We start from the raw sequence: 15,946 nt of genomic DNA, 5'->3' as shown, positions 1-15,946 counted from the left end.
CTTACTTGCTTGGCTCTGGCCACAGCAAGCACTGATAAAAGCAGCTATACTCACAGCAGCTTGTGGGATGGGGGTTGAGAGGGCTGGCTGGGGGAGAGAAAGAGGTCAAGAGGACAAAAAAATAGACCAGTGTGGAGTGAAAAGAGCAGCCCCAGAGCTGGGGCCAGTGGCTGGGTTTTCCTAGACCCAGGGCCGCACAAAGGAAGTGGACAAGAAGTGCAATCCACTGGTTTGACCTAAATTGAATGAGTCTGTTACTACATAGATTCCGGTTCATCTTGAATCAGATTCTGCAATTTTTCAACCAGTTTGTGTGCATGGAACTTCTGTTCAGTTACAGGTTTAGACTGGTTGCTGGTCACTGAGACTGGGTCTGCAAATGTAAGGTTGGCACCAGGAGAAGCTAAGTTTAAACTGGACAGCCAATTTTGAATCCAGTTTAATATTCCAAATGTCTGTATTAGCCTCAATGACAAAGGACCAGCATAATGGCTATGTCTGTATGACAGCATAAGGTATAACTCAAACTCCAGTGATTTATCAACCTCTATAGGCACTGGATTGCTCTAAATTATTTTGGGGAACTGGCCAGTTGCAAAGTAGCCAGTTTCTGGATTGACAAAAAAAATCACCATAAGGTAACTTAGTGCTTGTCTTACTCTAGACCATTTGTATAATGCGCTCTTCTGCTGCAGCAGAGGGTTGAGACGACTTACCATAGGTTTCTATGTAGCTGATATGTAAGCTTAACTTAATTTTATCTGAAGTGAGATTGTGTTTCCAAGGTAAAGGACCTGATTCTCCTCGTTCTTGCACAGATCTTGATGTGCGTACAAATTAATAGCATACTGTGTAATTACAACTGACTTGAACCACAGTAAATGGGAAGTGTAAATTTAGTTCATCTTTGTTTATTATGGGTACAGCACGATCAGATTTAGAAACGACCATGAAGACTTTCAGCAGGACACTGCAGTTATAATTATTTGAATTTGCAGCCCTTTGGAAAGTTCTTTCTGTGCTTTGAAATGAAAGTATGGCTACTAAATCATATAGTTTCACTGTTTTAGATGGTTACATTAAAACAACCTTGGTGGAGATTGACTACGATTCATTAAAAAGAAAACAAAGACCTTCCCTCAGTGCTACCACGAGACATGGAGATAGTGACCAAGAAGTATATGATGATGTTGGAGAGCAGGACAGCAGCAGCAGGTATGTAAGAAGAGCAAATTTAAAGATGCTGATTGCTTAGCTCAGCCAGCCCAAATGAGAAAAATTGCAACAGAGAAACAAAGATATTCTAAAATAAAATATATTGTTGCTGACACAACATTTCAGAATTATACACACCTGAAATTTAAGTAAGCACCACTAAAAAAGGCAACATACATTAGCTTGCAGTATTTGAGCTTACCAAAGTATTTCCCAGTTGAATTAGGAAATGCTACAAATTCTGAAGCCTGCTATCATAAAATGTCACTTGTTTAACAGAGCCAGAGTATATGTTTGAGCCATCTAGGTGTTTCCTCCTAGTCAGCCTGTAACTTAATGCCTACATATCTGAAACAATCCATTTGGTAACAGTGGAAGTTGAGAACATGCTTAGCAATTGGAGCTTTGTAGAAAACAATGAACTAAAATGCAGGAGTCCCACAGATACAGCACAATACAGAGTGCAGAACAAACAATACTACTCTCTTACCTCCTTTCAAGTCATTTTCTGCCCTTTCCAGCCTAGAGGTACTAAAGACTCTAAAATCAAAAGAATCATTATGACTGCACAAGAGTATTCCTTACCAGTGCTCTTGCCCTAAAGTATGGTGTGTCTCAGTGTCTTCACAGAATGCAGGGAGAAGTCTGGAGGCAAGATAGGGATGGGCAATGGGAAACTAACTAATAAGGTTAACCTCTCTAGCCCAACAAATGGCATATCCAGAATGAGGAGACTATCTGCTGTGTAGGAGAACCATCCTGTGGCAATTGGCATGTTCTGGTTTTCAGAATATGCCATTATGCTTTGACTTAGGGTGCAGACTGATGCAACTATTGAATTGTTCCAAATGCCTTTAAAATGTTTCAAAGAGCCAACTGCCTACAATTATGAACCTCTGAAATGTTTCAAAAGTAGCTGAAGTGCTCCAAAATAGAACCTCTGTAATTGAGGGGTTATTTGATGCATTTCATTTGTTATTACCTCTGCGTGGGGGAGGGAGGGAGAGTGGAAGAAGAGCCTGGCCAGTTGTCCAACCCTCAGTTCCCACTCAAGGTCCCAGGCACTGCTGGTTCCTGACTGGGAACCCTCATGCCTTCTCCTGGGATCTCTGCACCCAGGACTGTCCCCACTGGATGTGTCTACATTTTATCTGAAATCAATTTACTTGTGAGTAAGCTATTCACGAGTAAACACTCCTGGGCAGGTGTCTACACATGCAGGGACATGGCAGAAGATTTGCAGCAAATCTACTCCCATGTCTCTGCATGTGTAGACACCAGCAGCAAATCTGCTCCCACTACCTGCAGCCCTGCAATGGGCCCTGCCGCCAGCAGGAGGAGCTTGAGGCTCCCCCTGGGTGCTAACCCAGGGCCTGGCAGGCAATGCTGGGCCAGGAGACAGCTATCTTCTAGTCAGGGATGGGACATTGCTCCCTGCTCGCAGGGGGCTGTCTGCTGCTGGGGTGCAGGACAATGTCCCGCTTCCCTGGCAGCAGGGAGCTCCCAGCTCCCTGATCAGGGCAGGGGGCTTGAAAATAACTGCAGGAGAGGGGCAGGTCATAGAGTCATAGAATCATCAGGTCCCAGCTTCCTGCCCCAATCCTCCAGTGGGACAGCTAGCAACAAGCCCCTGGCTGGCCAGGGATTCCCCATCCAGCTAGGGCCTCCCTACTAGCTGCCCCACAGATGGATGGCATAGACAACTGGGACCTGCCCCACCACTGCAACACTGTCCAAGCCCTACATCTCGATCACCCCATCAGGGCATGGGGCTGGGACTTGCCCGTGACTGAGTATGGTGCTGAGTGGGGAACAGGCTGGAGAGCTTGATCCCTGCTCAGCTCCGTAATCATGGACTTGGGTAGGAAACAGGCTTCCCAGCTCATGCCAGCAGAGAGCTCCCAGCGCCAGCTCTATGACCACAGAGCCAGTAGTAGGAGAGCCTTATCTCTCAGCCTGAGCTCCATGGTCATGGGCCTTGGACTGGGAGATCCTTATCTCAGGATACGTCTCCCAGCTCTGGCCCTGCAACCACAAAGCTTGTGCTGAGAGAGAAGGATCTCCCAGCCCAAGCCCTGCAATCCTGATCATGATCTCGGAAAGTGTGGGTGGGGGGAGGCAGCCATGGAGTTCCCTGCTGCCAGGGCAGGGAGGACATAGTCTCTGTCTGGGCTCCAGTGGCAGAGCCCACCCCTGCAGCAGGAAGCTCCTGGAGGCAGGGAGCAATCTCTCACACCCTAACAGCCAACTGACCAGGAGAAGATTTGCTTCTGGTCACATGTCCACATAAGCACTGCTGCACAGTAACTACCCACAATTAAATTTGCTACTTACATTTGCAGGTAGCAAATTTAGTTGTGATTAGCAAGGTTTACACTACTTCACAGTAAAGCATTTCATTTAGATGCACCTGCTGTCCCCGTGCCAGACCCCTGCTGACTCCCAGGGGCCTCACTGCCAACAGAGCCAGAGCCAGGACATCTTCATTCAGTTGAGAAGAGGAGGGGAAAGGTAAAGTCTGGAGTATCAGATTCCTAGAAGTGGAGCTTCATAGCCCCTACAGTTCCCCCATCCCGTTTACGTCTCCCCTCCAGGCTCCACACTCTCCCTTCCATTCTACTTCCTGTCTCTGGCTGCTGCTAGAGGAGGATGCAGCATTTTGAAACATTCAAGCCAGCAAGCAGCAAAGGGCCATACGTATGTCCCCTCACTGATTTTTTTTTCTCCTTTTTAAAATGTTTCCTAGTACATTTCACTTTGAAACACTTCAGTTGTTACATCTGTCTGTACCCTTAGATGTGGCTGAGATAAAGGGAGTGTGGCTGGGTGACTAAGGTGTGCAGCTGATCTTCAGTTGCCAGAACATCCCCTAGAAGTTCTGCACAACTGGACCTAAAAAGGGGGCCTTCAGGAAAATCATTTTTAAGCAGTAGACTAAACTGGTTTTTGAATCAGGGAGCTCAATGCTACCTTCCCCTATTGCATGCCTGTCTGACACCAAGCACAAACAGAGATTAAGTATATTCACTATTCTAGGTCAGAGTCAATTCCATCATTATGTGCCTTCCCGAAAAAGACATTGTAGAACTTTTCTTTTTATGATGACAAGTGACAGTCCCAATTTAAGGGATTGAATGTGCTTTCAATAGCCAGCAGTGAATGCATACATATATCTTTACAGTTATTAAAATGGATTACTTAGAAAGTAATAGTCTACATTTTAAGTAATATCCTCTAAAATAATGCAGCACAGGCCTCTGGTATGAGTAGAAGGCTGAAATTTACTTTTAGAATCCTACTGTGATTCATTAAACTCCTCAAGCTATAGTTTGACATTTTTTATGTTGTCCAGCTCTTTACAGCATTATATCCAGTTCATAAACATGAATCATTCAAAATGTCTGACTTCTATATCAGTATGTTTTGAAACCAACATTAGAACTCAATAAAAATAAATTAATTGGCCAAAGAAATATTAATGCCAAGGCAATTACATGGTATTGATTCAGTTTTTTAATAACTTCCCAAGACTGATGTATTGGAAGTTTTATTTTAGTACATGTTTTTAAAATAGGGTTGTCATTTGAAAAGGGGATGCTCTCAATTGTTATGAACCTTTGTATTGCTGCACTCTTAGAAAGATTAAGTCATATATAACATTCAGAATACCAAGAATATGACATTAGAAGCTAAAGGTACTTCTTGATAAAATCTAGTTAAGGAGTATTGTAGAAATTTCATTTACCCTTTCGTCTTATGAAGATGACACAGTCAGGGATTAAACTTGAAGTGCACATATGCATTGGTGAAATGTTAGGGGTCAGATTATGACAATTTATACCCAGAACAGTCCCAGTGATGTGAACAAAAATGTAGAGGACATGAAATACCTGTAAAATATACAAATATCTATATTCATTTTATATAATTTATAATTTTATATACTCAATAAAATATAAAATATAAATATAAAAAGGCATTCTTTCTTAACATCAAATGCAGATGGTGCTTATTGGAAGCATATTATTAACAACATTTTAAAGGCTGAGAGGGCAAGTGTTTTGTTTGTGTGAATGGATGAAACATTATTGCCTTTGGGGTATCTGCAGTAGCTCATGGAATCAGAAAACTTGGATCATAGTTTGTATTACAAAATATTGAGTCCCTTTATTTTTTATATTATCCAAAAGAGTTACAGATACTAGTCCTGTGTTTCTGTTTTCTTTAGAATCCTTTTGAATTATTCCTTTCTAGAGAGAGAACCTTGTACTTTACGCCAAAAGTTAACTGAAAGCATTTGGCATTGTATCTAAATCTATGCGGGGTTTCTCTCTCCTTATGTAAGAAACTATTCAGTGATGAGTGGGATGAAGAACTCTCTGGTGCATTACTCAGAGCAGCTCATTTTGAGTTGAGTGATTAATTGGGTTGAAGAAAGGCAATGGGAAGGAAAGAAATTACTTATTTGGGCATTAAAATATCAGCATTTATGCATGCAAAGTGAGATTTTACATGCATGAATGTAAATCTAAGCACCTAGGTGCATGATGTGGCTATACTGCTTTGAAGCCCTCCTGAATCCATGTGTGGTAAAGCAAGGCATATTTAGGACATTGACCAGAAAAGTGGTGGGTGATGGTGTTTATCGTTATACAGTGAATGAATAGTTTTACTCTAAAAGTTCTTTTAATTTATGTTTTCCCAGTGGTGGTCGAAGTGGAAGTGGAAGTGGAAGTAAGTTTTACTTTTAATTCATCTGGAGAGGAGGGAAGGTTGTCTTTGTTTTGGTTTTTGTTTCTTTGTTGTTTACCTGCAGGTGCAGATCTGAACCATTTCTAAATAATGGCATTATTAGTATGCTAAATATACTATAGCAAAGGACAAGCTACACCAAGCATTGAGAGAATACACTTTCATTTCACCTGGATGAATCAATATGTTCGACTCTGGATACAGGGGGACGTGTTGTTCCAGTATCTTTTTGCTATTCTAATCTGTGTTAATGCAACAGGTTCTCCTTGTTAAGAGCATCTTGACAGAACTAATCCACATTTAAAATGATTTTGAGTCAGCTAGTATTTGTTTTTCTGTGGCCTTGCTCATTCATGCTAAAGGCTCAAATCAGATCATCCTCTCAGCTTACAGAGCAATTATCAGGCATGAAATTCCTTCTTGCCTGGTTGAAAGAAGATGATATAAAATAGGCATAGATCTCAGTTAACAATCTGAGCAGAGAGATCAGAATGGACTGGAGACTGGACTACACTTTCACTCCAAGAGTGCTGCCCACAGGTCAGAACTAGGGCCAATGGGAAGAAACTGCATTGCCCTTGCTTCGGATTTACTTCCTCTCTGGAGGAGCAGAGGATATCAGTCTCCAAGAATGGTGGACTGGTACCACCACCCATATGAGATGCATGCAAAATATTAAAATTAAAAAAGCAAAAATCATGCCACCAAGTTGATCAGAAATAATGTCCTTGTTCTCCTCAAGTACTGTATAAACATATTTGATCTCAATATACAACTGCTTATTACTGATGTTACTATATATAGATGTCATGGGCTGGATTCCCCCATTGGTATAAATCAAAATAGCTCTGTTGAGAAAGAAGCTATGCTGATTTACATCAGCTGAGGATTTTTCCCTCCATATTTGCAAAGATGTCAGAGAAACAGTGCCTATGACAGGCCACTGGCTTATATCTGGCTATGACAATAGGAGAACTAATGGATTATTTCACTGTTTGATTTTTTGAAGTGATGTTCCCACCTCCTCCCAGTACGCAAGAAATTTATGAAGGAATGGAGGATGAAGACATTAACATTAGGCAAGTCTTTTTATCACTTGACCATTTTAATTTTGTACCACAGTTTTGTCTTTATATTTTCATTTGGGATAACACTGAACAAGTAGTTGACCATATCACTGGTGTAAATTTGCATGGGTCCATTGATTCAAAAAAGTCATCAGTCTAGATGCCACTAAACTATTCCAAAGGAATAGATGGCTCCACATCAAAAGAGCATGAATAGAGCTAAGAAAGAACTGAATTCTACTGTTCTTTTCAAGGTTGTTTTACGATCTTTTCGAGAATAGGATAATTAGTATGTAGAATGGATCAATATAAGAAGTTATATCCATGGGCATCCTAAAAATTGCAGCTGTATAGAACTATCTTTAGAAAACAATAATAGAGGAAAAAACAATTTGAATGCTGGCTTGCATAGAAATACAAGCAGCATACAAATAACTGACCTAGTAAGTGAATGAGCCTAGAGGAGCTGGAAGATGTCTAAAAAAAGAGGGAAGTGGACTTGTTGACTTCTTCTTCTGCCCCCCATACATGGTTCAGCCCTATCAGGGAGATCTTCAGTGCAGACTTGTGCTTAATAACCCTCAGTTTTTTTCTAAATAAGTCATTCAGATCTTGTGTGCTTGTACAACCAATATAATTGGTTCTCAGTTCTACAGTGAATGTAATTCAGGCAGACCTTTCCATTGCATGAAGCCAGTGGCTCTCACTATTTGCAGAATCAGAGCCAATGGCTCTTGTTCTAATACTATTTTTAATTTTAATTTTATTAAATATCAATGCTGTAGAAAATGTGTCTATTTTCATCTCATGTTTTGTATCTAATTCTCTTGAATTAGAATTACATGCATCAGCCAAAATTAAATAATGGCCCTGATTGAAAAAATATCTTTTTCTATATTATGATAATTGCATGCATACTCCAAAGGTCTGTATCACAGGATGAAGAAAAGAGTGATTCCTGGTCCTGGGGGCTTTTGAAGATGATAAAGGGCAAAGATGACAAAAAGAAAGGTGCACGAGAGAAAGACAAAGTCAATGAATCAGAAGATAATGGAGGTTCCTTGTAAGAATCTGCCATGAAAACAGTGCACTATAACTAATTCTAATACAGTATTGATCACATGCTACTAACATGTTCTCATAGCAACCTAATGAGTCACCAATCAAATTGTATCTCAGAGAAACAGATCATGTAAAAATATTACTCTCCTCTCTCTTCAGCTGCATAATATAATCGTTCTGCGCTAACAACTTGTATCTATTTACTGCATGAGCCCACTCACTAAAATAGTTTTTCTGTGAAAGGCACTGGTATATTCCAGCTACTTTATGATTCCTTGGAAACAAGATTTTCCTGTAAACTCAGCAGTAGCTTAAGTTTCTTTGGTTCCCCAAAGCAACACAGAGTAATTGGCATCTACTTGTGATGCCTCATAAATATGAAATATGTGAATAAAAGGCAAAGGTGTTCTCTTCCTTTCACCTGCTCCTCTATTTAGATTCCCCTACAGCTCTCAAAAACAGCTTAACTGATTCTATAATGTTTGACGAAGCCACAAGTCGCATCTTTTTGATCCAGTCTTATTGTCATTGATTTCATATCAGTTACAATTTCTGGGTAATACTCCTCCTTGCCATAGGACCTGTGCAACTCCCCTGTTTTAACCTGTAATGAGGGAACTATGGTAGACAAGCTATTGGTGGTTTTACTAGGCTCGTTCTGAATTTACCTGACCAAATTTACCTGAATTTACTGTGACCAAAACATTGTATCAGGTGGCCAGTTTACTATCATTCCTAGTGTCACTGGAGCTGTACAAAATTGTCTGGAAATGCAGCCCATATGTGAGGAACTATCTGTCGATGTCTTGAATTAAGGCAATGTATCTGATTACAGTCTTCTAATACCATTATATTTTTTTCAGAATGACTCCTTCAGCAAAGCAGTTTGCAAAAGGTAATAATCAAATATGTTTTTTCATTGTTCTGTTTTCTTATTACTCCTTACAGCATAATTTTACTAAAAGCCCCATACTGCAGTTTCTTGAAGTGCTGTACTCAGTCAGATCATTTAGAGGAAGAATATAAGAAACAAGGCAAATATTCTGTGTTGTGATATTAACAGAAACATGAGATGCAAAGACTGAATAATTTGTTTATACCATATCCAGAAAATGAATTTCAAAATAACTCGGCTGACCTGGCCTACCAATAAAAACATACAAATGATATTTTTATTCTATAAAAAGCATTAATAAAGTATCACAACTTCCTGCTTATGATTTTTGCACACATATATTTGATTCATCAAAAAATGTAAATAGATACAGGTAAGCAGAAACACTTAGTGCAAGGTTTTTTCAGGTATGCAATTACATGGTTATTTTTAAAACTAACCTTTTAAGACAACAAACACTGATTCTATCTTTAGAACTATCTTTTTAAGACAATAAACACTGGTAAATATTGTCCCCGCTGTGAAATATTAAGCAAATTCTTAAAACTGTTGGTGCTGTTGCCTAGAACTAGAACTTACACTGTAAAGCATGCTCTATAATTTTGGATAAGGTATTAGATGTTAAACTTATCAAGTCAATACCTTAAAGAGTCATCACAGGAAATAAAGAGCTAAGTTCTATTTTAGAGGTGTTTTCTTTATTTATGTTCAGGCCTCTTTCCACTGCCCTGGCAATGTAAAGTGGTCTTCAGATTAGCATAAATGTGATTCACGCCCACTTTCAGGCACCTTTATGCTGTTATCGAGTGGTGTAAATTGTCTTCAGTATAAAGCAAAAATCAAGCCCTAAAAATATACTGTTAGGTGGCACAGTGGAAAATGACCTAATTAAAGCAAAGATTAAAGATTGCTGCATTAGCCAACATGTGCTAAAACTTGCTAAGCAGATTAAAATATCGGTGAATACCTATTTTTAATAACAGAGAGTCTTATTTTGAAAAAACTGGCTGATTTCAGGGTAATCACAGTAGACAGTGCAAAATTCAAAACTGCCTATCATATTATAAGACATGGATACAAACACAAGTACTTCAGCTAGTTCTTATCATTTTGACCCTCAACTTTAGACTGTAATTCATTTCCACAGGACTTCATGTTAATTTACTATTGCTTTGAACTTTCCTATTTCAGATTCAGGGGGAGACAGTGATGTTTATGATGATGTGGATTCATCAGACTTCCCTCCTCCACCAGCAGCAATCAGGCAAGTGAAAATAAGAGTGATTCTTTTGGTGGAGAAATAGTTATTCTGCAACATGTTCAAAATATTTGAGAGTGGCGAGTTGTTACATTACTTGGTGTGTCTACTTTGTTTGTTGCGGTTACTAGGGGTCTTTTTGTCCTCACCACTTTTGTTGCCCTCCACTGGACTCTCTCCAATTTGTCCACATCCTTTGTGTAGTGGGGGCCCAAAACTGGCACAGTACTCCAGATGTGGCCTCACTGGTGCAGAATAGAGGGGAAGAATCACTTCCCTTGATCTGATGGCAACACTCCTACCAATGCAATCCGTTATGTCTCATACTTTTGGCTCATATTCAGCTCATTGTACACTGTTCCCCCAGGTCCTTTTCTGCAGAGTTGCTGCCCACACAGTCAGCCCCCTGCCTGTAGAGGTGCATGGGATTGTTCTGTCCAGAAGTCAGGGCACACTGGAGTATAGATGTATTGTGCTGCTGGATGAGAGAACTGCTAAATAAACAGCATGTGGCAGGTCCCCCTACCTGACTTTCCTAAAGTGTAGCTCCAAAGAGAATGCACTTCACCATCCTAGTCAGGAAGCCAGAAAAACACGGTGAACTCTAGCATCCCCTTGCAAAGGAAAGCCCATGACCTGCCAAGCTTCTGTCTAGTTGAATGCCCACACCTCACCTGTCTATGAGGTTCTACTGGTTCCAGAATACAGAATCGAAGCTCAGCTTTCCACATGGGAAGTAGGAAAGGGCAGTTAGGGAATTCAGTCTCTTCCACAACCCTATGGCACTAAGCAGGCTATGTGACAGACATGGAAGTAACAATGTAGTTCAGCCTGGAATTTTGGATATGCAGGAGAACCTAGATCATGCATAACTAGATGTTTTGCCATCTATTTAATTTTTAGTAAGTTGCTAAATTAAGGATGAGCCACTCAGCTGTTTACTGCAGTTTTCACTTCAAAGGGCTGCACTTCTCTACTCAGCTGGAGTCCATCAGCGCTCCTCAACAATTGACTGGAGAAGTAGTGCCCATTGAAATAAAAGCCACAGGAAACAGCTCGGTCATCTAGTGGACCAGTGCAGCTGTTTGCTGTGGCCCTATATGGCTCCCGGCTAGTTTGCAAACCCTCACCAATATCAGGGGTAAGAACCAAACCCTGCAAGTATCCAGGTTCTACTGTACATATGTGTGGTGTCACTTATCTGGAATGGTAAGATTCTCATTGGATCACAGGAAAGTAGGGCTTGAAGGGAACTCACAGGGTCATCTCATCCAGGCCAGATTGTCCCTGACCAAACCATGCTGGCCAAGTTCCTGTCTAACCTGCTCTTGAAAATTTGCAAGGAAGAGGTTTCCACAACTCCTCTAGGCATAGGCAGAGGGAGAACATATTATTTTTGGGGGGATGAGTATACATTCCCCCAACGCCCTCAGCAGGTAAGTCTCTGGAGGCAAAGGGGTGTGGGCGGGGCAAATCAAGGCCCCAAGAGTGAGGGAGGGAGTGGGGCAGCAATTGGGGTGAATGGGGCAGTTGGTGGGACAGTTGGAGCCTGGGCGGCTTGTCCAGGGTCTCCGGGCACTGCATGCACCCAGGGGGAAGGACAGGGGGAATGTGCCCCCTGGATTTGTGTATGGGGTGGAGGCGGGCTGCCTGCTGTGGACTGGGGCTCTGCGCCCCACTGCCACTGCTTCAGAAGCCACGTGATGTCTTGTGCCTGCCACCGCCAGGCTGTGCCACATCCCCTGTTTGCCCGGTGGCAGCAGGCACATGGCCATTCAAGTAACTCACTAATGGGATGTTTGTTACTCACTGGTTGTCTTACTCAAGACTAGAGCAAATCACAGTGCAGTAAATATCACCATCTACATGTGCAGACATTTACTGCGTAGTAATTTGCTCTAATTGCAAGTAAATTTGCTACCTGTAAGTACAAGTAGCAAGTTTACTCAGGAGTAATTACTGTGTAGTACAGCATGTGTAGATGGCCCACTGGAAGCTAATGTGCTCCTAGTCAGCTGGGCAGCAAGGGTCAGGAGATTGGTCCCTGCCCCCAGGAGCTGCCTGCTGCTGGGGCGGGGCGCACCTCCATCAGAACCTGGGTCCAAACAATGTCCCCCTGCCCTGGTAGCAAGGAGCTACTAGTCCCCACTCTGCAACTGTGATCATGGAGCGGCCGGGGGAGAGATTCTTCTCTCTAAGCTCTGGCCACACAATCTTCTTCCTGTGCCGCAAATTGCTTATTTCATCTCTATAGAGCAGACTGCAGTTACCCAAATATATGCTTGGTAGCATGTCCTAGAGTTAACACTTGCCTAAAGTGATGCAATGTTGAGACACTCAGAGGGCACTTAACACAAGTTAACAAGCACCAGCTGGGGAACCACTAAAACAAGCTCCCTCTGTTCCCTTTCCCCCTTCATATTCTGAAAATGTTTCAGCCTTGCAGGGAGAAGGGACCATTGCTAGAGGAAACTGGCTACAGGCTTCCAGCCAGCAGGTGGATTCCTCTCCCCCCTGGAACCAGAAGTGAACTTCTGTTTGATCCCAGGGATTGTTTGTTACTCAGATCACTTCCTGCAAAGCAGTCTCAGTTACAGAGGGGAGCTGCACTTGTGTCTGCGCTCTGCAGTCCTTCAGCATCCCAGGACGTACCACTCCCAGCCTCTCCCTCCCACCCAGGGCATGGATAGAAGGATAGAGTCCTTGTTCCTACCATACCCCTGCTTGTGAGCCCTCTGGTGGCAAATCAGAGCTGTGCAGGCAAGAAATCGGGTAAACCCTTAACATATGACTGCTTACAGCATGTGCTAACTTTTTTAACACTTCTTTATATTCCTTAGATTTAGAATGGTCTAAGTTAGTACTGACCAACCTTTTGGGCCTACAGCCTGGATGAGTGGTGGCAGGTTGGTCCACAGGCCGAATCCCATCACTGAACCCAATCCAGCATGCAGTAGTGGCCCAGCTGGGGCTAATGGACCTACACAGAAATGGACCAGCTGAGTCTGATCCAGCTATGCAGGGCAGAAGTCTGATGTGGTACAACCTGACGGGGGTCAATGAAGCTGCGCAGGACCAGGTGCTGGTTGGGCCATTCTCACACAGAAGTATTGGGCCCCAACTGGGCCATTTCTATGTAGCTGTATCAGGCCCCTACTTAATCCAACTGCATGGGAATGGGACCCAATCCCTCCATGCAGGGCTGGCCCAGGTGGGCCCTGATTAAGCCACATGGAGCTTGGAAATTTGGTGGTGGGGGAGTGGTAGTAGTGTTAATTGCCTCTGCTCCTCTGCTGCCAAGTTTCCAGGCCCCTTGGGAGTCCCACAGGCCAAATTACATGACTCTGCAGGCTGAATCTGGCTCATAGGCTAAGGATTGAGCACCTCTCGTAAGTGTAACATATAACTTCATTCTAACATGCTTTGAGCAGTGAGTTGAATTAGATGTCCTGAAGTCCCTTACAGCTATATCTTTTCTAGGATTCTACAATAATAACACTTGTATTAATACTATAGATTTAAAACAGGGCTGTCCAACTAGTGTGTGGTCACTAGCCACTTAGAAGCTGAACAACCCTGGTGTAAATTATATTGTAATGGAAATGATTGGTAAATGCAATTTTATTGAAATATCTAAAAGATTATCACATGATCTTACTTGTGTTCTATATGTGACCTTGTGTTTCAGTTCAACAATATTTAAGAAGTCACAGAGAACTGCAAGAGGCAAATCAGATGAGAAAGATGCACAGAAGCCTAAAAGGATGGAAAAGGAGGAGAAAGAGTTGAGAAAAAAGTTTAAAGTAGGTCTAATTTGAATGTAAACAAAAAACTATTGTATATTTTATAATTCATACATCTGGCAATGATCTTTTGTCCCTGAAAGGTCTATTACTCCATTTTTGTGATTGCTTGAATAGTTTTAATGGAAGAATATTGACTCAACATAGCTTTATAAACTCTAGTCTTCTGTTTTATTCCACGAAAATGTGCATCTTGGAAAGTCTGTCCGAAGAAATCCCATTCAAATCAATGGGATAACAATAGCAGGTAAAGACATTTTGAACAAATGAAAGGCTTGGGAAGTCTGGGCCTTATTCATTAAGTCAGTACTTAACAATTAAATTAAGGAAAATAAAACCAAAGCAACTAAGCAGTTTTAAGTTGCTCAAATACCCAGAGTCAGCAAATACCTAGAATAGTAACTGGCACCTCAATAACTGCCAAAGCAACATTAGCTAATTAATGCCTTAACAACCCTCCTCAGAATTAAGAAAATTGCATTATCCACACTTTTACAGATGAGGGAAATGACTGAGAGAATCTAACAGCTCAATAAATTCAGAAGTATGGAGAGGTCCTCTGTTTCCTGAAAAAATCAGGGGTTGTAGTTGCTTAGCGTATTGGAAATCATAAATGGCTTATCCATGTCTTTATAATGAATCAATGTCAGCTCATATTGGGATAAAGGATATTTTGTGTGAACTGGTTTAGTGCAGCATTTGATTATGCATTTGACACTTTTTGTTAACACTAAAAGTACCTTTAGAAATTATATTAGTAAATAATTCTATCTAAAGTTCTATTTATTAAAAATGTGTGCTCCTTTGGCAACACAAAGGAAATGTTCCTCTTTCAGTGGCTGGCCTAGAAACAAAGGTTAGCTTAGAAATGTAGGTGCGCTTCCATCCAAACCTGCGGGATAGGTGGGTTAATTGTTCAGCATTGACCTGCCTGATGTGAGTGAAGTCAATGGCAAAGTAGACTAAATCAGAAAATCTGAAACATGTATGTCTAATAAATGTTACTATTTTTTACATTTTAAAATGTCAGGTCTTCTGCTTCATTTCTGATATTGTCACATTAGGCATGCGTTAATAACAACAGTGCAGTTCATACAGAATAACAACTTGTATTATTATATTGAAGGGACAACTGTATTCCAAAGTACCGGTATTAAAGAGGTGTTGCATATGATTAATAGCTGAAGTGAGATTTAGGCATTTAACCAATCTCAAAAGCTGTCTGATTTCTTTACTGAAATGCAGTACAAAAATTTCCTCTTACACAACAAGTAATAAAGTAATGATTAGTTCTCTTATAAGAGCCTGAAAGCACAATACATCCTCCTCTTTCTCAAATTCTGCAGTATTTTGTACGCCTAGGACCTGGCTAGAAATAGAATAAAATAAGTAGCTTTATTGATGGTGCCAGTGGCAAGGAGGTCACAGACTGAATGAGCAAAAAAATGAGCTTATACTCTGACTTCCAGAAGGAACTGAGTCAGCTCAGAGCTGGAGTACACTGGAAAACAGTGTGGGAAAGTTTGCATTGCTATCGCCTGTGCTGTACTTGTTTGTTGGCTGGAAGGAGAATTTGGCTCTCCAGAGATGACAATTCAGTACCATTCACTAAGACCAAATTTCACTGCAAAAATCTTGAAGTTAATACATTTATTCAAAGACAGCTTACAAATTGCATGAGAAAAATAGCCTACAGGGAAAGAAGTGATTTAATTAGATATACCTTGTATCAGTAGGAGTTTGCCCTGTGCGATTTTTGACCGTCTGCCAAACAGTGTTTTCCATTATTTCATAGATTTCATAGACATTAGGGCTGGAAGGGACCTCGGGAGATCATCGTGTCCAGCCCCCTGCCCAAAGGGCAGGAAGTCAGCTGGGGTCATAGGATCCCAGC

General features: G+C 41.5%; 1 protein-coding gene across 4 annotated transcripts in view; it reads left to right on the top strand.

Annotated features, from left to right (window-relative positions):
* The window catches only part of FYB (FYN binding protein), an 88,946-nt gene that overhangs the window by 58,545 nt on the left and 14,455 nt on the right, over positions 1–15,946 (top strand). The window contains exons 9-15 of one of the 4 annotated variants that reach the window (XM_019531987.1): positions 1,071–1,215; positions 5,921–5,943; positions 6,977–7,046; positions 7,960–8,097; positions 8,960–8,991; positions 10,183–10,255; positions 13,938–14,052. In XM_019531987.1, coding sequence (XP_019387532.1) covers positions 1,071–1,215; positions 5,921–5,943; positions 6,977–7,046; positions 7,960–8,097; positions 8,960–8,991; positions 10,183–10,255; positions 13,938–14,052 — 596 coding nt within the window. Of the gene's footprint in view, positions 1–1,070; positions 1,216–5,920; positions 5,950–6,976; positions 7,047–7,959; positions 8,098–8,959; positions 8,992–10,182; positions 10,256–13,937; positions 14,053–15,946 lie in introns of all 4 variants that reach the window. The other 3 variants (XM_019531986.1, XM_019531989.1, XM_019531988.1) reach the window with 3 other exon arrangements.

This window comes from Crocodylus porosus, unplaced genomic scaffold (genome assembly GCF_001723895.1).
Source record: "Crocodylus porosus isolate Cpor-Errol unplaced genomic scaffold, CroPor_comp1, whole genome shotgun sequence".
Classification (NCBI taxonomy): Eukaryota; Metazoa; Chordata; order Crocodylia; family Crocodylidae; genus Crocodylus; species Crocodylus porosus.
This window is presented reverse-complemented; position numbering and strand designations above follow the sequence as displayed.